The sequence below is a fragment of the Pan troglodytes genome, chromosome 18 (assembly GCF_028858775.2).
Source record: "Pan troglodytes isolate AG18354 chromosome 18, NHGRI_mPanTro3-v2.0_pri, whole genome shotgun sequence".
Classification (NCBI taxonomy): domain Eukaryota; kingdom Metazoa; phylum Chordata; class Mammalia; order Primates; family Hominidae; genus Pan; species Pan troglodytes.
The window spans coordinates 80,311,870-80,337,466 of record NC_072416.2 but is presented as its reverse complement, the minus strand read 5'-3'; the positions used below and the strand labels follow the sequence as shown (position 1 = coordinate 80,337,466).

Sequence of the window (25,597 nt, the reverse complement as noted above, 5' to 3'; positions counted from 1 at the left end):
CTATGGTGGTAAAAGCAGCATAACAATGTGAATGATTGGTGGGCCTTTTCCCTGATTAACTCCTCTCTACGTTTAGGAGAGTCCTCATTTCCAGGCCAGAATGGTTTAGGTACCCTCGTTGTACCCTTTCATGACCCTCAAACTTTCCTTACCGGGCTCTCATCACAACTGTCATCTACAACTAATTGTATGGTATATTAGTCTGCTACGGTTACTATAAGAAAACACTACACATTGGGTGCCCTATACAGACTGGTTGTGATTTTCTCACAGTGCTGGAGGCTAGAGGTCTAAGATCAAGGTGTTGGCAGGTTTGGTTTCTCCTGAGAGATTTTTTAATTTTTTTTTATTTTTTTGGCTTTCAGATAGTCTTTCCTTTATGCAAACACAACCTTGGTGTCTGTGTCCAAATTTCCTCTTCTTATGACGACATCAGTCAGACTGGATTAGGGCTCATCCTAAGGGTCTTGTTTTAATCACCTCTTTAAAAAGCACTGTCTCCAAATACATTCACATTCTGAGGCACTGGGAGTTGGAACTTCAACATATGAATTTTGGGGGATGCAATGTGGCTTATGATTAACCTCTACTGTTTCCACTTGTAAAACTTTTAACACGGACTTTGTCTTGTTCATATTTGAGGACCTTTACAGTTGCTGCTGTCTTCTGAGCACACTTTACCTCCAACTCTTCATACAACACGTTTTTCTCAACTTTCAAGCCTTAGCACCATCATCTGACAAGGGCCGTTCCAAACCACCTTGTCTAAAGCAACCCTAAGCGTTACTCTGTCACATCACTGTTTTCTCTCTTTCACAGCAGTCGCCACTTACTTATGTCCAGAATATCAGCTTCAGGAAAGGTGGGGATACGTGTTTTTACACGCTATTATACCCCCGGCATCTCACACACAGTCACAAGTGAATGAGATTCTGTAGCCACTTGGTACATTACAATGATTTTATTTACCCCTGGGAAAACCTAAAGGGCTTTTAACATCCAAATCGGTGTTTGAATTTCAGCTCTAACATGGATTAGCTGTGTGAACACCAAGTGCCTTACCCACTCTGTGTCTCAGAATCCTTAACAACACGATGACAATACCTTCTTTCCGGTTCTTATGGGGATTAAGTGAACTAATTAGCCCTAAGGTGACCAGGTCAACAATCTGACGTAGAACTCATGGTATCAGCCGAGATGCTATTAGCTTGAGGGTGTTCCAAAGCGTCGGACCTGGGAATGGTTTTCGAAAATGTGTTTAGGTGGTACCCAGAGCATTGAACACCAGGGTAGGAACGCTACCCTATTTTCAGTGGTTTTTTAAATTCTTTTTTGTTTTGTTGTTTTGTTTTTGAGACAAAGCCTCACTCTGTAGCCCAGACTGGAGTCCAGTGGCGGGATCTCAGCTCACTGCAGCCTCGATGTCCCGGGTTCCAGTGATTCTCCAGCCTCAGCCTCCCAAGTAGTGGAGACCACAGATCCGTGCCACCACACCCAGCTATTTTTTTTTGTATCTTTTGTACATTTTTTGTATATTTTGTATATATTTTTTGTATGTATATTTTGTATATTTTTTGTGTATATATATATATATATATATATATTTTGTAGAGGTGGGGTCTCCCTATGTTGCCCCTCGCTATGGTCTTTTCAATTCTTTAGATCAAAACCAGGCTTTGTTCTCATTCATGTGTCTTTGGCACCCATCCCTGCCTCCATCCCTTGCCATTTCTTGAGATTCTTCTGTTTAGCAGAGATCACTCGGCCAGACACGCATCGGCAGCAGCCTGGGAATGAAGCCAGCCTGCCTGGGGCGGCCCACGCCGCGCTCCCCCGGGACTCCGGGCTGCTGTGAGGAAAGCAGCAACTCGTGGGGTCCTGGTGAAGAGAAAACGACCTGGACCCTGCAAAGCGACCCAGAACAAAGGGAGCCCGCCACCCACGTTATGAAGACAGAACACGTGGGTAACACGGCCCAGGAGGGTGGCAGGCGTGGCGGAAACCTCTCTGAGGCTGGCGAGGACTGCTGAGTCTGGAGGCGGCCCCTGAGGAAGGGAGTTCCCGAGGGAGGATGGGCCTCCGAGGGGGCCAGGCCGACGTCCCGGGAAGGCGGCCCGCGGCTCGGGGAAGCCAAGTTCTGGGTCGTCCTCTGACTTCGGCTTTTTTGCGGTCTGCCGCGCTCATCCCCGCGCCGCCACCCCGCGAGCTTACCCGAGCCTCTCCGTCAGCAGAGCGCCCGCTGAGTGGCCGCACCCGCGCGCAAGACACAGGGGAGGGGCGGGGCGGGGCGGGGCGGCGCGCACTACGCGAGGGACGCAGCTGCGCACGCGGCTCCGCGCATGTGCGGTGAGGCTCGCGGCCGGAGTGCGGCGCTGGGCGGAAGCTACCATGGCGGCCGAGCGAAAGACAAAGTTGTCCAAGAATCTGCTGCGCATGAAGGTGCGGGGACGCTGAGAGAGCCACGCCGGGCGGTAGGGGCACCCGGTCCTTCCAACCTGGCCGGGGCCGAGGCGGCGGGCGGACAAGGGACACCAGAGAGGCCTCAGAGGGCTTCCAGCTCTCGTGCTCATTCATTCACTTAGCGCCTGCTCTGCACTGTTTACTGGGAACCAGCTTACGAATTAGGCCGACTGTTTCAGGAGGCCCGCGGGCGGATGGGAGCTTGCGTACATAGAAGCAGTCAGGGTACAGCTTACCCAGTGCAGTGAGGGTAGAAGCGCTGGGGGCCTTGGGGACTCACCGAGCTTCTCGCAGGGTAGTGGTCTCTAGGTTACTGGGAGGGTGGAAGGCACAGCGTCCTAAACTAGGAGAAACAGAGTTCAGAAGTCTGAGAGGCAAGAAAGAAAAAGAAAACCATGGAAATTTCCAAGAATTAGAGACAATTCAGTATGTCTGGAAGGCAAGTACTAAGAAATGGGGTTGCAGAGTAGGCAATGGTCACAACGTGCAGGGAATTTGAGGCCAGATTAAAGATATTTTCCTTTATTTTGTGAGCAATGGAAAGCTATTGACACGGGGAACAGTATCAAAAAAATGGCACGTATTTATAGTACTAGACAATGGTTGAAGTGGTTTGCGTATATTAACCTATGCAATTCACATAATGACACTTTGAGGTGACTACAGGCAGTAACTCTCTTTTTACAGCTAAGGCAACTGAAACAGAAATAAGTAACTTACCCAAAGTTACACAGCTAATAAGTAGTGTAGACAGGACGGGAATTCAGGCAGTCTGGCTCCAGAACCCTGGCTCTTTATTACTACTCTGTACTCTGTGATGCCTGTCAGTAAGCACTACTTCTAGAGAGTAGCAAACTGTTACATGTCATGTTTAAAGAGGTGGAATTTCCAAAAGAAGGAAGAAAGCATTCATAATGTTTTGAAAGATAGGCCATTCGCAGTGGCTCATGCCTGTAATCCCAGCACTTTGAGAGGCTGAGGTAGACAAATCGCTTAAGCCCAGGTGTTTGAGACCATCCTGGGCAACATGGTGAAACCCCATCTCTACAAAAAATACAAAATATTAGCCAGGCCTAGTGGCACGCACCTTTAGTCCCAGCTACTTGGGAGGCTGAGGTGGGAGGATCACTTGAGCTTGGGAGATCAAGGCTGCAGTGAGCTGAGATGGTGCCACTGCACTCCAGCCTTGGTGACACAGGGAGACCCTGTCTCAAAAAAAAAAAAAAAGAGGGTAAACATTATATGGGCAAGATTTGAATGGAGTTGAGCTAGGATGGAGTTAGGGATGAATGGGTGAATGAGGGTGGAGGACAAATTGCAGCATAACTTAGAGTTTGTCAAGCACTTTCATGCATATTAGCAAAATTTGAATCTTTACTGAACAGAGTTTGATTTTATGATTTGTAATAACATTAATTTCAGAGAAGTGGAGGGAATTGGCCAAGCAGCTATTGGAAAGATTTTAGCAGTTGTTTTAGCTCTTGGAATAAGCCAGATGGTGTACTGGGTGACTCAGGCTCAAACTAAATATCTGAGTTGCAACTAAGAAGGAAGAAATTAACTTAAAACAAATGTCCACCCCTACCAAATGGGGAGACTCAACTGGACGTTGGAAGCAAAGGAGAAGGAAGAAGATCACCCAGATTCTCTATTTGGTTTAGCAGCTTTGGTCATTGATAAGAAAAAACTTACTGGCAAGATAGCAGGAGACACTGTCTATACTGATAGAGTATACTGTGAGAAGGCATGGAGCAGCTGCACTTAGGGTGCCTTAACCAGAGCTAAGTCCTGTATAGCATGGGTCCCCAACCGCCAGGCCACGGACCAGCACCAGTCCATGACCTGTAAGGAACAGGCTGCACAGCAGGAAGTGAGCAGCGGGCAGGCAAGCGAGCGAAACTTCATCTGTATTTACAGCTGTTCCCCATAGCTTGCATTACCACCTGAGCTCCGCCTCCTGTCAGATCAGTGGCAGAATCCTAGATTCTCCTAGGATCAAAAATCCTACTGTGAACTGTGCATATGAGGGATCTACCTTGCGCTCTACTTACAAGAATCTAATGCCTGATGATCTGTCATTGTCTCCCATCACACCCAGATGGGACTGTCTAGTTTCAGGAAAACAAGCTCAGGTCTTCCGCTGATTCTGCATTGTGGTGAGTTGTATAATTATTTCATGACATATTATAATATAATAATAGAAACAAAGTGCACAATAAATGTAATGTGCTTGAATCATCCCTAAACCATCTACCCTTCCCCTCTCCACCACCCGTGGAAAAATTGTCTTCCAGGAAGCCCATCCCTGGTGCCAAAAAGGTTGGGGACCACTTTTTAGGCAAGTATAAGAGGGTTGAGGATTTAATCCTGACTCACTTCAATGCCTCTGACTTGGTCAGCCATTGCAGGGTGATCCTAATGGGAAGCAGAAAAAGAAGGATGTGGATGGAAGGTCTTCCAGTATGGAATGGTTGTAGAGGGTGCTTATTTGTGATTTTGGCACTGTTAGACTCTCAGAACAGGGCTTGGCAAACTTTCTGTAAAGGACCATATAATAAATATTTTGGTCTTATGAGCCTGACAGTCTCTGTTACAACTACTCAGCTCTGCCAGTGTTGTTCAAGACCGAATGACCATGGCTGTGTACCAGTAAAACTTTATCGACGACAACAGACATCTAGCCTGAGGACTGTATTGTGCTGATGCCTGCTCTGAGTCCTCACTAGTTTTGGAATGTGTTCTGAAATGCTCTAGAGTAGGAGAATCGAACTTGTACCTAAGTCTGGAGGTGCTTGATTCATATTCACGGGGAGTTCTGTCCTTTCTCTGTGTACAGAACATATGTATATGGCTGTTGTATACCAAAAGAATAGGTACATGACTAAATGGGAGAAAAAAGGGCAGTTGGGCAGTATTGATGAGTTTTACCACGAGGAATATTAGTGATGAAATGAGGCATCTGCATTTAAAGAAAACCATCCCAGAAAGAGAGTCTGGAAAAATAAGATAGGTCTAGGTTCATTTACATTCAGAGAACTTTCATTGAGTGAGCTCTTTTGTGTACCAGGGGTACCAATGATACAAGATGAACAAGAGTCATGGTCTATTCAGAATCGTAGTCTTAGGAGACACCAAAGCAGCACGATGGTGAACAATATTCCAGTGTTGATGAGGCTGTCTTGAGAAGGTGCTTCTTTATAGGAGCAGGCCTAGGAAGAGCCAAGCCAAATGCCAACCAGGAAGTCTTACCAAAGGACACACACTGTAGGCTTAAAAGAGTAAATATTTTGCCAGGCAGAAAATGGAAACATGTTAAGTCGCAAAGGCAAAAGGACTGGGAAGTATAGCGTGCACATTCCAGAAACTGCAGTTCTTTCCTGGGGTGAGGATGTACACACAGGTAAAATGGATGAGGACTGCAAAACACTAGTCTGCAAACTTGTTTTCTTTTACTTTTTATTTAAAATAGTGATAGATTCACAGGAAGTTGCAAAAAGTGTACAGGGATATCCCGTGCGTCCTTCATGCCACCTCCCCTAGCGGCAACATTTTACAACACTAGGATACAATAAAGAGCCAGGACATTGACAGTGAGCTGACGCAGATTTCACCATTTTACATGCACTCACTTGGCGTGGACGATTGCTGGGTCATATGGTAAGTGTATGTTTAGTTTGCTAAGAAACTGCCACGCTGTTTTCCACAGTGGCTGTACCATTTACTTTCCCACCAGCTATGTTTGAGTGATCAGTTTCTTCACATTCTCATCAGCACTTGATGTTATCACCGTCATGTGTTACTTAACACATGATTTAACAACAGGGATACATTCTGAAACATTCATTGTTAGGTGATTTCATCATTGTGAGAGCATCATAGGGTTCATCTACGCAAACCTGGATGGTATAGCCTACCACGTACTTAGGCTATATGGTACAGCCTGTGGTTCGTAGGCTGCAAACCTATACAGCATGCTACTGTACTGAATACTGTAGGCAGTTGTAACACAGTGGTATCTGTGTATCTAAACATATCTAGATATAGAAAAGGTACAATAAAAATGCAGCATTGTAATCTTATGGGACCACTGTCGTATATGGGTTCCATCGTCAACCAAACGTCATTTTGCAGCGCATGACTATTTTATTCGTGAACGTTAAGATTTTTTCATTTAACTTAGTAGTCATTGTTAAAGCGCTCATGCCTAAAAAGGCTTATGTTTGGAAAAGCTGGAATAGAAGGAGGAGAAATATGGGACCTGGGCCGAGCGCAGTGGCTCACACCTGTAATCCCAGCACTTTGGGAGGCCGAGGCAGGTGGATCACAAGGTCAGGAGTTTGAGACCAGCCTGGCCAAAATGGTGAACCCCCATCTCTACTAAAAATAGAAAAATTAGCTGGGTCTGGTGGCGGGCGCGTAATCTCAGCTACTCGAGAAGCTGAGGCAGGAGAACCACTTGAACCTAGGAGGCAGAGGTTGCAGTGAGCTGAGATCGTGCCACTACACTCCAGCCTGGGCGACAGAGTAAGACTCTGTCTCAAAGAAAAAAAAAAAAAAAAAGAAATATCGGACCTGAATAAGGGAAAGAAATGGGGGATACATAGAAACCAGTGGAACCTGAAACCTAACTGCTAGGAGGCTTCTGGGTATTTTCTGATTATATTTTCTCCAGTGTTGATATTTTATCATGTTGCTATGGTTAGCCTCTTAAGTTTGTTCACTTGTTCCCTGAAGAAATACAGGTATTCGTGCTAGTGAGAGACTGGCAGCAGGACTGTTATTTACTGCCATATTTTGAGTCAACTTTCTGCAGATTTGATAAGAGCAGCTCAAGAGTTTAGCAGCATTTCAGAGGAAAAATAAAAACGAAGAGCAGACTTATAGATGTACCTTTGCTTCTGCCTACATTTATTGGGCTCTTACTGTGCTTCAGTCATCATATTGGGACAGATGAAGGAGATGACCCAGACACCCAGTCCTTAAGGTCTCCAGAAAAGATAGATGCTCAAAAAGTTAAGATGTGGTGAGTCTATTGGAGGGAGCCATGGAAGCATTTAGGACAGAGGCAGTGATTTTACTGGCACTCACAGAAGTGTAGTAGCTTTACCTATGTCAGACGGGCGAGGAGTTGGCCAGGTGGAAGAGGATAAGAAGAGCATTTCAACCCCAGATCAGCAGGTGCCAAAGCCAGTAGGCTCTGTGGATGAGCACAAGACCTTCGAATGTGGTGTCTTAGACCTTAAGTTTTCCGAAGGAAATATACATTGTGCATTTTCTCATGCCCTGACACAACCCCTCATCGTCTAGTGTAAAGTTGGAAGGGTAGAGCTAAACCGTTTGATCACTTGCTCCAACCCTCAATCTTGAGATGGGTTCCATAGATAAATGAAGGAGAACAAGTAGAAGAAGAAAATTATTTGGGGTTTCCTCAGTTCTAAAATGGGAAAAGTTTCTGACATTGATTTTGTTTGTTTTCACAGTTTATGCAAAGGGGACTGGACTCAGAAACCAAGAAACAACTAGAAGAAGAAGAAAAGAAAATCATTAGTGAAGAGCACTGGTACTTGGATTTGCCAGAGCTTAAAGAGAAAGAGTAGGTTTATTAAAATTGATACTGATGATGCTTGTGGCATTCAGAAGGAAACTCCTGGTAAATTTAACTCATCATTCCAGTGACATAAAGCCCATGAAATAGTTTCTGTTCAGTTTATTGATTTAGTAGCACAACTAAAAAATATTAAACCTATAGAAGTTGTACATGGATTTATACATTTTTACTACTCCCCCTCCCAGCCACTATTTATCACATTGTCCTTTTTTACATTGAATGAAGGAACTTAGCCCACATATCTCTGATAGTAACAGCAGACCTTTGGGGAAGCTGTAATGTTCTCTCTATCACCTTAAGTTCTAAAGATTAGGTGTGTACTTCAGGTCTCTCCAGTTTTGTTTCGGTTACAGAGTTCATTAGGTTGAGCATTTTAAGGCAGGTCAGGAGTTTTTGTTTCTTCTTTTAAATTGTTAACTACTTGTAATAGCATCCATTTTAGCTAACATTTACTGAATCTATAGTGTGTACTAGGAACTGGGCTAAACACTTTACATCTGTAGTAATTGAATCTTCGTAGCAAACTTAGGAACTGCCTCCTATGATTCTGTCACTTTGTAGTTGAGGAACTGAGCTTAAGGGAGGGTAACTTGCCCAGTTTCACCCAGCTAGTCAGTGCTGAAGCTGGGGTAGACAGTTTCTGGCCCACCCCTAAGCTTGGCTGGTGCCTGATCAACAATTTTGAATGAAGGAGTGTTGGATTTATTTCATCCATTAATTTAGCTGAATCCTTCTGGAAGCTATTTTTCATTTTTCCCTGATACTTTCCTCACCTTAGTAAGTTCTGTTGTATGGTAGTTTTACTTAAACTTTGATCAAATGACTGAAGATGCTGCTTACTGTCTTGAGGCACATTTATGTCTTTCCGTTCTGTACCTGATGTTTGGGCTTTGATTTGGAATGTTATATTCCCCTGTTCATTTGGCTGACCTCTGGACATTGTTTGAAGGTTAGATACCCTTCTCTAAAGATAGAAAGTATGTCCCACCAGGAGGGATCGGGGGAAGGTACTTTTTTCCTCTGCTTCTCAGAGGAAGCAAGATGTTGGTGAGGAGGGAGAAGATAATGCCAGGGGCAGGGTCACAGGGAGGAAGGGACCTTTGCTGCTGAGGAGCTATAATTTACTTTTATGCCTTAACTAAACTTGCCAAAATGTTCCTTCCAGTTGTTTATTAAAGAGCAGGACTGTTTCTATCTTGTTTCCAGTATTTTTCCCCTAATACAGCATATTATTCCCAGAAAATGACCTTTACATTTCTTTCTGGGAAGGTAAATAATACCTTTTTGCCATTACTCAGCATCCTGTTTATGTATAGGTGTGTATATCAGCTCAGGATGTTGGCAGGAGAAGATGACACTCTCAGACTGAGGAGAGACTATCAAGGTGTGGGTGGGGCATAGGGGAGCCCCTCGGGGCAGTGCAGCACCTCCTAGCATGTGTAGTGGGAGTGATTACCACCTGAGCTTGCAGAGTCAAGGGGTAGGTGGGGAATAGCTGCTACCGAATCTGGAGATAAGTTGTGTAGAGAGAGCACCTTACAGGAGCTGCTACCTCCATTCACGGGTACGGCCAGCCCAAGGTCATCCTAGCAAGGGAGCCAGGTACCTGGCAGCAAAGGAGCCCTTCCGTGCATTACGTTCAAGTCAGCCTCCCAGGCCAGAGAAACAGGTGAAGACGGGAAGTAGGTCTGGAGGGGTGAATGGATGACATGTCCTTGGTATACGTGTTGTATTGAGTTGTTGTTTTTAACACTCTAAATAGGGAGATCATGGAATGGATTGGTTGATTAAGCACATGGGCTCTGAAGTCAGGCAGACCTGGGTTTGATGCCCAGCTCCGCCACTTGTTTATTTGTCACCTTGGGTGAGTTACTTAACCTGTTTTGTGTCATTTGTGTATTGGGTATGATGATAGTACCTGTCCAGTGCATTCCGAGAAGTAGATGAGGTAATATATGTAAAACAGTCACCATAGCACCAGGCATAAAGCACAGTGATTGTCACCACTGTGTGTATTTCCTTATATCTGAATATATGAAGTACACCCATTCCTTTCTACTCACTTATGTTTGTGTATCCTTTTTTGCTAGTGTTGTCTTAACTATTCTGTGAAGTTGGAGATTGCATGTGTCTGTGCTCTGAAATCTCGACTTTCCCATTTTTAATGTCAGCCGTATCAGTCTGTAATTCAGTGAAGATAATTAGGGCTATTCAGTGTTAACACTGCCTCACAGGGGACACTTTTAGCCAGTGGCTAGACCATGTAGGGGAATGATGATCTAGCTGCTGTGCCTCAACTTGGAACAACTGAAGGGCTTTCCTGACTCCAGAGCTCTCATATGTGGCTGAGGCCTTAGTGTAGCCACATTGCCCATTATCTTCTCCCTCTGCCCAATCCTTCTTTCTCTGTTTTCCTAGAAGGGCATCTGCTGAACAACACTGCCTGCTAAGTTTTCTGCATATATGTCTGTCTCAGAGTCTGTTTCCAGGGAACCCGATATAGTGTGAATTCCTAGGAGTGAAATTTACCAGATCAAAGATTTTGCTATGTATTGCCTTATTGTTTTTTTCCCCAAGGATATGGTCCAGAAAGAGTGTGCAAGTATAGGCAGTTTAATTACTCCTTTGCCGTAGCATGTTGGTTAAGAAGTATTTTTGGCTATTGTGCGTCTTATGCTTGTGTTTTGTGGTCTATTTGGAGTCAGAAGGTATAGGGACCTGAAACTAACAAGTTAGCCTGCCACACTTTCACTGATGCTGGTGGAAGATAGGAACCTTCTGGGTCTGAGATGTAGGGGAGGGACAATAGCCTTTCCTTCCACCCATTTGAAATTCATTAGTTGGGGTCCCTGTAACAAAAGACAGATTAACAAGAGAAAGGTATACACTTTTATTTCACAAAAGTTTTAGGTGACACAGGGGCCTTCATAAGAAAATGAATACCGAAGAACTGGTTGAACCTGAGTGTTTTTATGTTAGCTTTGATGAAGAGTGGAAAGTTGTGAAGAAATATGATAGGACCAAGGGGTATGAACGAAGAGTAATAAGCCAGGAGAAACTTAGCAAGTCTTTTGTTCAGATTCCTGTCTCTGTCCCTTCTTCTGAGATAAGGATGTTGCTTTCCTCTGAATGTAGGGAGGGCACCTCTTATGTGAGGGTTTTATGACCTGCTTCAGGGGACGGTCAGAAAATCCTACCTGCACATCATTCTTCAGATTCCTCCAGTGTAAAATTTTCAGTATGCCAAGATGCCATATTTTGGGAGTAGTGTGTCCTGAACACCATCAGAAACAAAGGACTTACTGCACAGCAAGCAGCACAAGCTTCAAGTTTGCATCATTTCTCTTTTGTCCCCAACTCCTATGAGGGATGGCGTGAAGTGGCCCAGGTGGATGCTGTGCACCCAGTGGATTTGCATCATAGCTGAGATCTCCTGAGCTTAGAAAACTGGAACCTTGGATAACTGACCACAAGCAGACTTGCCTTCGCCCCAAGAGAGGCATCTGTATTATGCTGGACAGTAAGCAAATCTGCCCTTCGCTTTAGAGGAAGACTGTTTTTCAAGGGTGCTTGCTATGCAGATATCCTTGCAAAGATAGTCCAGAGCAACCAGGCAGTTAGCGCCTCACTCAAAAAATGCTCAGGAATGTGAGACCCACTGAGAAGGGTTTTCTAACTGGAGTTTTGCCATGCATGGTATTTGTGGCTTTAGGCAAGTCCAGCTTTTTCTGAGCAGTAGTTTCTCATCTGCGAAATTTATGAAATAATTTTGTGGGTGTGTTTTAGCCTGAAAATTATAGAACCTCATTAATGAAAATTGGATAATTAAAATACAAAAACAGATAAGTTTTGAAATATTTCACTTGCTTGCCAACTCTGTAATTTTTCTAATTCTTAAAACCATGCATGTAGATACAAAACACCTGTGCTCCTTTTTATATTAAAGTTACGGTGTCAATGCAAACCCGTGGGAAAAACCTTTGAGGGACCAGTAGTCCTGCTGTGAATCCAGTCCTGACCTCTGGAGGTTGTCTTTCTCTGGGTCCCTCCTTTGCCTTAAGTGAAAGCTTTGATGTATGGTGCTTTCCTGAGAGAGATGATTTACTTTGGAATTGAGGAGGTCTCATCAGCTGCTCCCTCTATAAGGAATAAGATTGGGCAATTGAGAGGGAATCCCAAGTTCGTAGAAAAAGCTGAACAGCAAGTTCTGTGCCCAAATTTAGATTCCCTCAGGGAGAGGCGGTTCTGAAGTAAGTGAGTTTCTGGCCAGACTAGAGGGCCAGTGAGAGAGGAACCAAAATCACAGTGGTTCTCAGAGTTTTGGAACTCAGAAGCTATTTGCATTTATAAAAATTATTTAGAACTCCTAGGCCGGGCACAGTGGCTCACACCTGTAATCCCAGCACTTTGGGAGGCCGAGGCAGGCGCATCACGACGTCAGGAGATTGAGACCATCGTGGTTAACATGGTGAAACCCCGTCTCTACTAAAAATACAAAAAAAATTAGGTAGGCATGATGGCGTGCGCCTGTAGTCCCAGCTTCTCAGGAGGCTGAGGCAGGAGAATCACTGGAATCCAGGAGGCGGAGGTTGCATTGAGCTGAGATCGCGCTACCGCACTCCAGCCTGGGCAACAGAACGAGACTCCATCTCAAAAAAAAAAAATTTATTTAGAACACCTAAAGAGTGTATTGTGTGATTTATATTTGGTAATATTTACTATGTAAGAAATTTTAAAAATTATTTAAATAACAAACTCATTACCTAACACATTTTTAATGAAAAATAACTTTTTCAAGACAAAAAATTTAACGAGAAGAGTCGCACTGTTTTCTGTTTTTGCAAATCTCTTTAACATTGTGGCATAATAGAAGACAGCTAGACTCTGAACGCATGCAGTCAGCCTGTTAAAGCATGTTGTATTGGTTGAAGTATATAAAGAAAATCCCCCTCACACAGGTGATACAGTTGAAAAGAGAAGAGTATCTCAATGGCCTTTTCAGATAATTCTTTGGTACAACTCCAAAACTCAATCAGTAGTAGTTTCTTCAGAGTAAATTGCAACGTGGAATCTGAAAACACCAGTGAATTTTTCATGTCTTGGTCTGTCTTGTATTCCAAATAGATCTTTTACCTGTATATGATTTCTTAACATCCTGCATCTGTCATTTGGAAAATGAGTTGTATAGATTTTCCCAGTGTTAACTCATCTTGTTATACAATATCAAAAATCACATTCATTAGTATCACCGTGGGTTTCAACAGAAAAGTCGTTTAAGTGTTGGGAAGCTATCAAGCCCAAGATGACAGATAAAAGCTATTCGGAATTCTAACTTTTGCCTGAAAGCTTGAATTTTGTTATTGGCAATAAATAGTGTCAGTTGTTCCCCTTGAAGTGTCAGGTTCACTTTATTTATTTTCAAGAAAATGTCTGCCAAAGAACCCAAACCCGCAAAACCATAGTTACGGTGTGACATTGAAAAAAAGTGTCTAATTCATCTCTCAGTTCAGTCACACAAGTGCAGTTAGATTATTTGACTATGATGAAGTATCTTTTTTTTTTGAGACGGAGTCTCGCTCTGTCACCCAGGCTGGAGTGCAGTGGCGAGATCTCCGCTCACTGCAAACTTCACCTCCCGGGTTCACACCATTCTCCTGCCTCAGCCTCCAAAGTAGCTGGAACTACAGGCGCCCGCCACTATGCCCAGCCAATTTTTTTTTTTTTTTTGTATTTTTTTAGTAGAGACAGGGTTTCACCGTATTAGCCAGGATGGTCTCAATTTCCTGACCTCGTGATCCTCCTGCTTCGGCCTCCCAAAGTGCTGGGATTACAGGCATGAGCCACTGCACCTGGCCAAGAAGTATCTTATATATGTAGTTTCAATTTTGTATACCAAATATTTTTTACAGTAATTGAGGGCTAAGATTAACAGAAATAAATTTGTGCTGTGTCATCAAGAATACTCTAATGTGAAACTGGCATTTTTCTTTGAACTGTGAGGGCCTGGCAGTGAAGAATGTAACTACCAGGGTAGTCTGGTATCACTGCTGCTTTCACTCATGCTAAGATTCGTTTTACCCAGAGTTGCTTTTGCACAGTCTGCAAATGTCAACACAGTAAAAGATGACATCTTAATGTTATCACGCAAGTAACTCTGACCTCCTGCTACTACTCTGCATTGTCTCCATTCCAGCTGCAGGGGCTTTATGTTTCTCAGGCCAGTTAGATTCCCTTCTCAGGGCCCCCACTAATGACGGGGACTTCAGGTGTTCTTCACCTGGGCATCCTCATATCTTGTTGCTTCCTCACTGCCTCCTGGTCCTTGCTCAGATGTCACCCCCGACAAGAGGCCTATCCAGACCACTCTTTTAAAAGACGCCTCTCCTCTAGTCTGCCCTCAGTATCTCCCCTTAAACTGTGTGCGGGTGTGGCTGTGTGGGTGGTGGTTGCATTCAGTGGAATGTACTTAAGTCTACAGCTGTATGTGTTTTGATAGTGCATGCATCTTTGTAAACCATACTCCTATCAAGGAAACATTTCCATCATCACGTAAAGATCTTCATCCCTCTTTCTAGTCAGTCTCACTCCTGCTCTGACGCAAGCACTGTTCTGATTTCTTAAACCATAGATTAATTTTGTCTGTTCTTGAACTTCATAAAAAGGGAATTGTGCAATATGTGCTTAACTGTGTCAGCAAAATGTTTTGGATATTCATCCTTGTTTTGGAACATCAGTAATTTGTTTCTGTTGCTAAGTGGTATTTCATTTTACAGATACACCACGGTATATCTATTCATTCTTCTATTAATGGACATTAATAGAGAAGTGTTGTAACACTTTCACTAAGGAAGTATGAGAGTTCAACATTTGGAGTTAGATATCTTTTTAATTTTATTCTAGTGGCATCTCATTGTGGTTTTTAATTAGCATTTTCCTGATGACTAATAATGTTAAAGAACTCATGATTGGGTTGTATCCAGTTTTTTATTTTTTTATTTTTTATTTATTTATTTTTTTTGAAATGGAGTCTCGCTCTGTTGCCCAAGCTACAGTGCACTGGCGCAACCGCGGCTCACTGCAGCCTGCTTCCCAGGTTCAAGCAGTTCTCCTGCCTCAGCCTCCCGAGTAGCTGGGATTACAGGCGTGCACCACCATGCCCGGCTAATTTTATTTTTAATAGAGACCATGTTGGCCAGGCTGGTCTTGAACTCCTGATCTCAGGTGATCGCTGGCCTCGGACACCCAAAGTGCTGGGATTACAGGTATGAGGCACCACACCCAGCCTGTTTTTTTACGCTTATGGATAAAGCTGGTATGACATTCATGCTCAAGTTTTGTTTTGTTATGTTTTCATTTCTTTTGTAACTGTGGAATTGTACTTTAACAGAAATTTTCAGACCAGTTTGTTCTATGATTTTACACTTTCGCTAAGGAAATGTGAGAGTCCAACATTTGGATTTATGTATCTTTTTACTTTTAACTATTTTAGTGGCATCTTATTATGGTTTTTAATTTGCATTTTCCTGATGACATAATGTTGAAGAACTTCTTCCTTTTTGGCCATTTCCATATCTACCTTTGTGAAGTGCCTTTTCAAATATTTTGGCCATTTTAAAAATTGAGAAAGTTTTGTTTTTGTTTTGTTTTTTTAAATATTTTATATCACATATTTGTTCATCCCCCATCCAGCCATCGGTTTATTGTATTTTTGATGCAGTAAGTTGCAGACATCAGTATATTTCTTTCTGAAATATTACAGCATGCACATCATTAACTCAAGCTCAGTGTTTCTAGGGTTTTTTTGAGACAAAACTTACATACATCTGTGCATGTAGGAGTTATTTATGTTCTGAATACAAGTTCTTTGCCACATGTATATATAGTGAATATTTTCTTCTAGCCTGTTAATGTTGTCTTTTGATGAGTTTCTATTAATTTTATCAATTTTTTCTTTTATGGTTAATTCCTTATGACTCTTGTCTAATGAATCATTGGCTATGCCAAGATGGTAAGATATTTTCTGTTTTCTTCTAGAAATTTTGTAGTTTTAGTGCTGACATTTTTATCCATGGTTTGCCTCTAACTTTTTGTGTACAGCATGAGGTAGAAATCAATGGACATGTCTTTCATAGATAACCTGTGATCCTATTACCTTTTTTTTTTTTTTGAGACAGAGTGTCACTCTGTCACCCAGGCTGGAGTGCAGTGGCGCAATCTTGGCTCACCGCAACCTCCACCTCCCGGGTTCAGGCGATTCTCCTGCCCCAGCCTCCTGAGTAGCTGAGATTACAGGCGCTGCCCCACCACACCCAGCTAATTTTTGTATTTTTAGTAGAGACAGTGTTTCTCCGTGTTGGCCAGGCTGATCTTGAACTCCTGACCTCAAGTGATCTGCCCACCTTGGCCTCCCAAAGTGCTGGGATTACAGGCATGAGCCACTGCACCTATTAACATTTATTGAAAAAATTTTCTTTGCTTATTGCATTGTTTATCTCTAAGTCTGTCATAGTTGTATATATCATAAATAGAGTTTTTTCAAACTTATTTGTTGTGTGTATGTATGGGGTGGAGGGGTGTGTAGAAATTGAAGGTTGTACGTTGACTTTGTATTCTGTAATGCTAAATTGACTCACTGACAAGTAGTTTTTTTGTGGATTCCTTAAGATTGTTTACATGCATAATTATGTCATCTGCAAAAAAAGACAGTTATACATTTTATCTCCTCTTGTTGATTTATTTCATGGCTAAGGACCCAATACAGTATTGAATAGAAACGACAAGAGTAGTCCTTGAATTGTTTCTGATCACAGTTGGGAAAGCATTTACTTTCTCTCTATTACACATGAAGTGCTGTTTTCGTCAATGCCCCTGATCAATGATCAGAGATACTCCTTTATTTTCCTAGTTTGCTGAGGGTTTTCGTCATAAATGATGTTGAATTTTGTCAAATAATTTCTTATGAGAAGATCATGATTTTTATTTTGTTAATGTGTTGAAAACTATTGACTTTTGAATATCAGAACAGCCTTGTATTTCTGACATACACTCTACTTGGTCTTCATATGTAACATTTAAAATTTTTAAATTCAATTTGCTGACATTTTATTGATGATTTTCACATCTATATTTAAAAAAGATATTAGACTGTAGAGTTATTGTAATGTCTTTGGTTTTGGCCATAAAATGAGTTGGAAAGTGTTCCTACCTCCTCTTCTCAGTTCTTGGTTTGTGTAAAATTGAACTTATTTCTTCCTTAAATGCTTGGTGAAATTCACCAGTGAAGCCATCTGTATCTGAAGCTTTCTCTGTGAAAAGATTTTTAGTAATGAATTCCATTTATTTGATAGATATAGGACTAATCCAGTTTTTCACTGCAGTTTTTTTTTTCAGTTATATAATTTATTTTTTTAATTGTTTTTTCCCTTAATTACATAAGTTCTATTGGTGTTTTTTTGCAGTCTCTATTTCTTAATTCAGGCTTTCTGTTTCTTTCTTCATTGCATTCATGTTTTCATTTAAATCCTTGAATAAATTTACAGTAACTGTTCTAAAGTCCATTTCTACTAATTTCATTTTCAATTGTTTTCTTTCTTTCTATGAGGGGATTACATTTTTTTGCTTCCTTGCATGTCTAGGAATTTTTTATTGTGTGCTGTACATTTATATGTATTACATTGCTGACTACCTGGATTTTGTTATTTTTCTTAATAGAGTGTTGAATTTTGTTTCATTAGGCAGTTGACTTACATGCCAATCAGCTTGATTTTGTTAGGGTGTGTTTTGTAGCTAAATTGTCTCTACTCCTAAGGTGTGGCCTTTCTACTAAATATCACAGAGTGTTTAGCTTGTTCTCTCCTCTCTGGCTAGGCAGAACTCAAACATTTCCTTGCTCTGTGCAAGCTCTGTTATTCCTTCAACATACAATTGCAGGGTAAATTTTTTTTCCCCAGGTATGGTAGGCTGGAAAATGGTCCCCCAGATAATATCTAGGTTTTCATCTCTGAAACCTGTGAGTGTTACCTTATGTGGCAAAATTTACCTTGCTGGTATATGAGTAAATTACAGATCTTTAGATGAGAGATTATCCTGGATTATCTGGGTGGGCCCTAAATGTAATCACTTTTCCTTATAAGGAGGAGGTGAGGGAGATTTGACACACAGAAGGCCTTTTAACTGTGGAAGCTTCTGGAGGGATCCCAGGCCTACCAACATCTGGATTTTGTACAGAACTGTAGGAGCATAAATTCTGTTGCTCTAAGCCACCAATTTTGTCAGCTTAAATTTGTTACAGCAGCCACAGGAAGCTAATGCAGCAGGTGTTCTCCCAGAAATCATCTCTCCAGCAGTTACTTTTTCCCTAAGTCTAAAGACTCATCCTGCACATGTGCAGCTTCGTGGTCAGCCAAAGATTCAAGGGAACCCAGTATGCAGGTCCTGAATTCCATGGTGTAGCTCCCTTTCAGTGGTATCCTCACCCCGATATTCCAGCCACTGCCATAACTCCAAACTTCAGTTTGTGCCTTTATTTTTTTCAACTAAAGCCCCAATGAAACAGTTTGTCTCTTAAGCTCAGCAAGACAGGGTTTTGTGTGAGTCCCCCACTCCCTGCTCCACAATCTGGAAATTGCCTCCAGGCAGAAAGCTCCGCATTCATGGGGCCCACTTCATTTGATTTTCTTCTCTGAGGCATCACAGTCATATGCTTGGATTTGTTCATTATCTGAAAATGGTCATTTTATATTTTGTCCTGTTTTATATAGTTATGGTGCGGGAAAGCTAGTTCCATACCAATTACTCCCCTACAGCTAGGGATGGAATAACCTGCTTTATTTTCATCCGTTGTGTGATATAAATGTTTCATGTTTCATTCATTATTTGGCCCCTCTTTCTATAGACTGTAACCTCCAGGAGAGCAGAGGCTCCTTTTTTTTCTTTTTTTTTTTGGAGGTGAGTGTTTTCACACTGTCACCCAGGCTGGAGTGCAGTGGCACAATCTTGACTCATTGCAACTTCCACTTCTGGGATGCGAGCAGTTCTCCTGCCTCAGCCACCTGAGTAACTGGGACTACAGGCATCCGCCACTATGCCCAGCTGAGGCTCTTTTATTGGTGGCTGTTTCCGCAGTTTGATTTAATACACACAGTTTGGTTTAATAAGTGTTTGTTGCATGAGGGAATCTTTATGAGAATCAGAGCCTACTCCGGCAAACAAGCCTTAAAAGCCACATGTTTGCTTTCCTGCCATGCTTTAGGGTTTATGGCCAGGCTGGAGATAGATATGTCACCTTGGATTTACGGTCATGTGGTGGTGACTCAGCAGAGAAATTCTGCTGGAGACAGAAACATCCTGGTCCAGGGAACGCAACCTGCCCCAGTGCCATCAGTGGTGTCGTGCTCAGCCCCGTCAGCAGCAACACTGGTTTTCCTAGGGTCATTCTCTAGCATGATTTTGGTTCTGGTGCAACCACCTAGCGACCGTTATTTCTGCCCATCTTCCAATTCTGCCCCTTCAGCCTTCCCGGTGATTCTGAGATGCCCAGTACAGCTGGCTCTTTGTATCACAGATTTTGATATCCACAAGGGGTCCTGGAACCAGTCCCCCTTGGAAATGAAGAGCCAACAGTGTTCTTACAGTAAATTCCTTCTCTGCTGAAGTCATCCAGGGTCAGCCTTTGGTGTTTATAGCTAAGAGCTCTGACTGATAACACTGTTAAAGCTGCCCAAGCCTCTGATTTCCCACTACTTCTCCTGGATTTGTAATAAGAATTTGGTGGGGGCCAAAATCTCAGAAGTCACCACTAAAGAACTTATCCATGTAACCAAAAAACCACCTGTTCCCCAAAAACTATTGAAATTTTTTGAAAAAAATCTGTGTATAAGTGCACCACACAGCTCAGACCTGTGTTCAGGAATCAACGTAAATGCAAGTACAAAAAAGACTGGAAGGAAATATTCAAATATACTAACAGTCCTTTTTAACCTCTTGGTAAGGAACTTACAGGCAGTTTGTAAACTCATACTTTATTCTGCTTTCCAAATTACGTTCCTTAAAATGTGCTGCTTTGATAATTAGAGAATGGAATTTTTGAAATCCCTGAGAACGAAAGACAAAATATGCCAGAAACTTTAGTAAAATGATTTGGAGTAGTGTGTCATTGTATACTGTATGTGTATTTTTACATACATATTATTTCCTTTCTGAAAAAGAATTGGAAAAAAAATATGGTGAGGGGATGTAAACACAAAAGAAACTTTGCTTCAACTTTGGCAAATTCAAGTTTATTGTCAATACTTTAGATCTTTATATTATGTAGATATTTATGCAAATTAAATGTGGTGTTTAAGAGAGGCTGTGCCTCCAGCCTGCTGCTCTTGTCTCCTAATGCCTTTGCTGACCAAATTAATCAGATTTTATTTTTAACTCTAAGTTAGAAATCTTACTGTATTTTTACTTCATTCTACTGAGAACCATAGGTTGATTTTTTTTTTTTTATTCAAAGTGTTGCCTTTTGTTTGCTGTGCTTTATATATGGAGAAATGCTATTTTTATTTTCCCATTTAGGAGTTTCATAATAGAAGAGCAGAGTTTCTTACTATGTGAAGATCTTCTCTATGGAAGAATGTCATTCAGAGGATTTAATCCTGAGGTTGAGGTATTAAATATAATTGCTTCAAATTAAAAATTTTTCCAATTGAATTTTTTTCTGCTAATAATTGGGCTTAGGTGTTTCTCCACCAGGTACCGTTTCTACTCATTATATAGAAAATAACAAATCTTGAAATATCGCCATAGCTATTTAAAGAAATTGGAGGCATTGCAGTCTAGTTTTATGGTAGAGGTGAGTAGATAATTTCGTATAGCAGTATACAGCCCTTGACAGAGCCACTGTAAATATTAAAATTTCAAGTTGTGTCTTTTACAGGAACGTCAAGATTTTATTCATATCATGCTATTATGAAAAGTTATTTTCTGGCACCTATACATGTATTTTTTCTAATGGAAAAATGTTACTTTAGAATTGTGTAATTTGACTTTTTAATGGACTGTTTAAATCCAAGCTTGTAAGTAGATTTTTAAATGAATCCTTTCGACAGTTTCTTTGAAAAATGAATATTTGCCTTATAATTGAGCTATTCATTTGAATTTTCCTGCTCCAGGATAGAGAAGCAGACCTTTATTTAACAAATATTCATTAGAACTCTGGCTCATATGTTAAAAGCCATCCTATCAAGTACTTGATGAACCAAATGGACACTTGAGATATAAATCTTCTGTTTGGTAAATATTACTTGAAGCCAGTGTTTCTTGCCCTTGGCAGTGTTAACATTTGGGGCCAGATAATTCTTTGTGGTGGTGGCTTTCCTAAGAGAATGATGAACCACATCCCTGTCCTCTGTTCTCTACCAACTAAATATCAGTAGCACACACACACCCCATCCTCCAACCCAGTTGTGACAACCAAAAATGTTTCCAGGCATTGCCACAGGTTCCCTGGTGGGGAAAATCATCCCCAGTTAAGAACCACTTCTCTAGGAGCCACAGTTAACTAAGCCAATTGCCAGAGTTTATTGAAAGATTCTAGGTTAGTTTTCCTTTTCTTTTTTGGCGGAGTGGGAGGAGGCATGTGTGATAATTAAGGTGTTATGTTAGAAGTGTTTGTTTTTAATATATGCTGGTCTCGCTTTGACTTGCTTTAATTAAGCTTCAGATTGAGAAGGAGAGGGGCTGGGCAGTGGGGTGAAGAGGGAAGAAAAAGGCAGGGATTATGAAGATGTGGTGTTCAAAGAGTAGGGTTTGGATAGGCGAGCATTCCAAAGTACGTCTGCTGCAATGGGAAAGGAGAGGTGCCACTGCCCGCAGAAATTGATGGGGGGCAGGGACGGGTGTTAGAAAATGGCCCTAATTACTGGATTCTGAAACACTGAATACACTCCCCCTAGGAAAAGGTTTTGAACTATTATCACTCTTTTAATCCTTAGAAAAACTAGTTGAGACTGATTTCTCATCTTTTATTCCTTCTCCTCTTGCTAAACAGAAGAGATTACACATTTAAAAAAAAAAAAAAAAAGGTCAGAGGATAATTATCATAAAAAGGTTTATGTGAAAGAGTTGGAGGAGAGACCCCGTGGTGCATGGATGTTACATGGGATGCATTATCCACTCTAAAGTTTAGGAGGTTAAGGCTGAGGTGCAGATTCCCTCCATTATACAGGGCCAGCCTTCCACTTCTCCCACCTCCTCCACCCACCACCACCACCACCAAGAGATGCATTTAAAATTATTATTGACGACTAGTGTTTCTTCCATTTGGCTTAAAGATGGGGTGGGGGAAGTTCAGAGAAAATCTGAAAGTTTATTATTTCTTCCCCCACTCACTGGAATGTGTCAGCAGTATGCCTGCTTTAAATATGAGTAACTAATACTAAGATTTATGATCTTAAATACACTTTAAATTCACACTAAGTATAATTCAGTGGGGCTTTGCCTTACTATTTTTTTGACTCAGAGCTTACTTCTCTTACACCATTGTGGTATCAAGTATTACAGAGAGTCCCTTATCAGTTTTGACTAGTTCTCTAGGTTATTTGACTTCAGTTTCTCTGCCTTCAGGTAAGTTTGACATCAGTTCCTTTCACAAGCGTTTTCTAGCCTGAAGGTCAGCACTGGTGTATTTTTCAGAAACTGATGCTTCAGATGAATGCTAAGCACAAAGCAGAAGAAGTTGAAGATGAAACAGTAGAGCTTGATGTGTCAGATGAAGAGATGGCTAGAAGGTAACCGTGCTGCACAGCAGCTTTCTAATCTGGACCTAGCATTCATTGGCTCTCCCAGGAATGCTCCTCTTACACCACAGTCCACGGCAGCTTTCAAGGGAGTCCCCCAGTAGGACGATGACTGTGATCGGCCTTCTCTTAATGGCCTACGGGGGCCGCAGACCTGTCTCAGGCTGCCAGTTGAGGGCCCATTTCCAGAGCTGCTGGAAATGTGTATTTTAAAATGTACATCTCTATTTATTTAGGTGCAAACACCAAAATGGCAAGGAATTTAATCACTCTTAGAGAAGTTCATAAATTGTTAAATCAGATGGTTTCTTTTAATGATAGTTTTCTTTTTCTTAATCTTTTTTATTGCATATTTGGTCTGATATTCTTGACGAGGCTTGATCCCTACCTTTTTATTTGAAATTAAACGTGTGCTGCCTGTCCTCTTGACAGATATGAGACCTTGGTGGGGACAATTGGGAAAAAGTTTGCCAGAAAGAGAGACCATGCCAATTATGAAGAAGATGAAAATGGAGACATAACACCGATTAAAGCAAAGAAGATGTTCTTAATGCCCCAGGATTAAGATGGATGCCTTAAGCGATGGCCCAGGGGTGCTTGGTGGAAGTCAGCAGCGCATCTGGAGCTCATCCCAATGGTGTCTCTATAGTTATTAATACTGTAACGTTTACTTGTAAAGAGATTATCATTTTAGAAACATGCTGTTTTTGAAACAGATGTGTGATGGATGTTGTACATCCTTTGCTTCTTGGTATTCATTCAGAGTGGATTTTTAGCCCCTGATCTACAAATGTACGTTGTTACAGGGCTGCTTCCTAAAGATTTTTTTTACCTCAGGTTTCTCTTAATATAGTTCTCCAGTCACTGACCTTGAATTGACTCATATAAATTACTGCCAATGTTTAAATTGCCCTTATGTTTATATTTATTATGTCAAGCCAATTCGTACATACAATTTGGAATCAAATGTCATAAGAATTTATTATATAAATTTATCAAGAATAAAAATGCCTCTCCAGCCTTAAGTATTTACATGCTCCCAGGTCATTGTCAGTTTATGGTATTATGTTGTTTTATTTAAAGCATTGAATAAATAGAAAAAATTGCTCTGTAATAAAAATCTACTTTCACATACTTTTTATATTTTCTTGTACTTTCAAATAACAATTTTAGTCTAATTCAGTAATATAACTTTTTTCCAAATAGTAACTTTAAAAAACAGCCATTGATCGGAATATAGTGATGTATTAGGTTGAACCATAAGAAATTGCCTTTTACAGGTCAAAAATAACCTTTAGTTTCTTACAGTATAACCCAATAGAATTTACCACTGACCACTGGTACCATCTCCTAGTCTGAACTCTATTCTAAATGCTAAGTACAGAAAGAAGCACATAGAATTAAGTGTGTGTATGTGTGTCTGTCTGTCTGGAGATAAGTACCTAGGACTTCTGAGAACTACTGATTTAATTTTGCTCCCAGGAAATGAATGAGGTACATGTCTCCTCTCTCCTCGAATCTCTGTAAGGAAGGTTTTATTGCTCTGTGACCTCAGTTCTCTGGTGAGTTATGAGAAAAGATAGGAATTTGAAGTTAATCTGGCCTTTTTTTTTTTTCATTGTGAGTATGAGAATGATGCATCTCCCAACTCTGGGAAGTAACGAGAAGTTCTTCCCAGTGCCTTACCAGCACCACAATCCATGGACTTACTACGTGTCTTATGTACCTGTCTGCACAGTACGACTTCTGATTGACAAACTCATTTCACCATAAAAGAAGTGGGGTAATGGGGGCTTATGCCTCTCGAGTGCACTGGTCTTAGCATATCCCCCATCATCCAGGAATAGCGGGCATAATAGGACGATAGAATGGTCTGCTGAAGACTCAGTTATGGCCCTAGGTGGAATACAACTCCATCTGACAAATGTAACGTGTGCTTTGATTGAGTGACCACTCCATGGGACTGTTCTTGGTCAGAATGCACGGTCTGGAATCAAGCAGAGGTAGATGGAGTGGTCCCACTCATGGGTGATTTGTTTCCTGCTTCTCTTGAGTTCCCAAGGGAGGAGTGCTCCCGCTAGGGGACACAACAATGGCTCCATTGAGACAGGAATTGAGACTATCCAGTCATTTCAGCACTGAACCAACAGGCTGGAGGTTACTGTTTTGGCTGGTGCAAGTGATCCTGGCAACAAAGGGGCATTTATGTCGTTCCTACACAGTGGATGGTGAGAAAGGCATCTGGAACCCAAGGATTCTCTAGGGCATTTTTAGCACTTCCCATGTATGCCACTAACTTCTAAGGGACAGCTATAACAGTCTCAAAGAGGGGAATGATTGAGGTCCTTTAGGGAATGATGTTTTGGTAAACCCCACCCCGTATAAATCCTGAGAAGCTGAGCTACCGGCTGAGGGAAGAGGAACCATGGGATGTGTAAGGAAAGAAGGAAATTTATTATTTCAGCCTTATGACTAGCCAGTTACAGAAACAAGTTACTGCAACTGTTACATGGAGGGTTGGCACTCCATATCAGTGAGTTCCAGGTATGGACTTGACTAACCACAGAAAGTACTCAAAAAATAAAAATACAATAAAAAATAATATAAAGTACAATACAGTATGACAACTACATAGCATTGACATTGTATTAGGCATCATAAATCATCTAGAGGTAGTCTAAGGGATACAGGAGGATGCACGTAAGTTATATGCAAACATGCTGTCTAAGGTAAGGGGTTTGAGCAT

The 25,597-nt window shown here is 41.5% G+C and overlaps 1 protein-coding gene across 4 annotated transcripts; it reads left to right on the top strand.

Moving 5' to 3' along the window:
- Positions 1 to 2,108: 2,108 nt before the first annotated feature.
- Positions 2,109 to 23,985, top strand: MPHOSPH6 (M-phase phosphoprotein 6). Of its 4 annotated transcripts, none has more exons than XM_016930249.4 (6): positions 2,330 to 2,439; positions 4,559 to 4,616; positions 7,941 to 8,053; positions 20,630 to 20,720; positions 22,748 to 22,842; positions 23,284 to 23,985. In XM_016930249.4, exons 3-6 carry the CDS (start codon positions 7,944 to 7,946, stop codon positions 23,414 to 23,416), a joined length of 429 nt encoding a protein of 142 aa, XP_016785738.1. In that variant the 5' UTR covers positions 2,330 to 2,439; positions 4,559 to 4,616; positions 7,941 to 7,943; the 3' UTR covers positions 23,417 to 23,985. The 4 variants fall into 4 exon arrangements, with proteins under 4 accessions (XP_511131.1, XP_016785738.1, XP_063653934.1 ...); XM_063797864.1 differs by having other exon boundaries at positions 2,351 to 2,471; XM_511131.9 differs by lacking the exon at positions 4,559 to 4,616 and having other exon boundaries at positions 2,109 to 2,439.
- Positions 23,986 to 25,597: the final 1,612 nt, after the last annotated feature.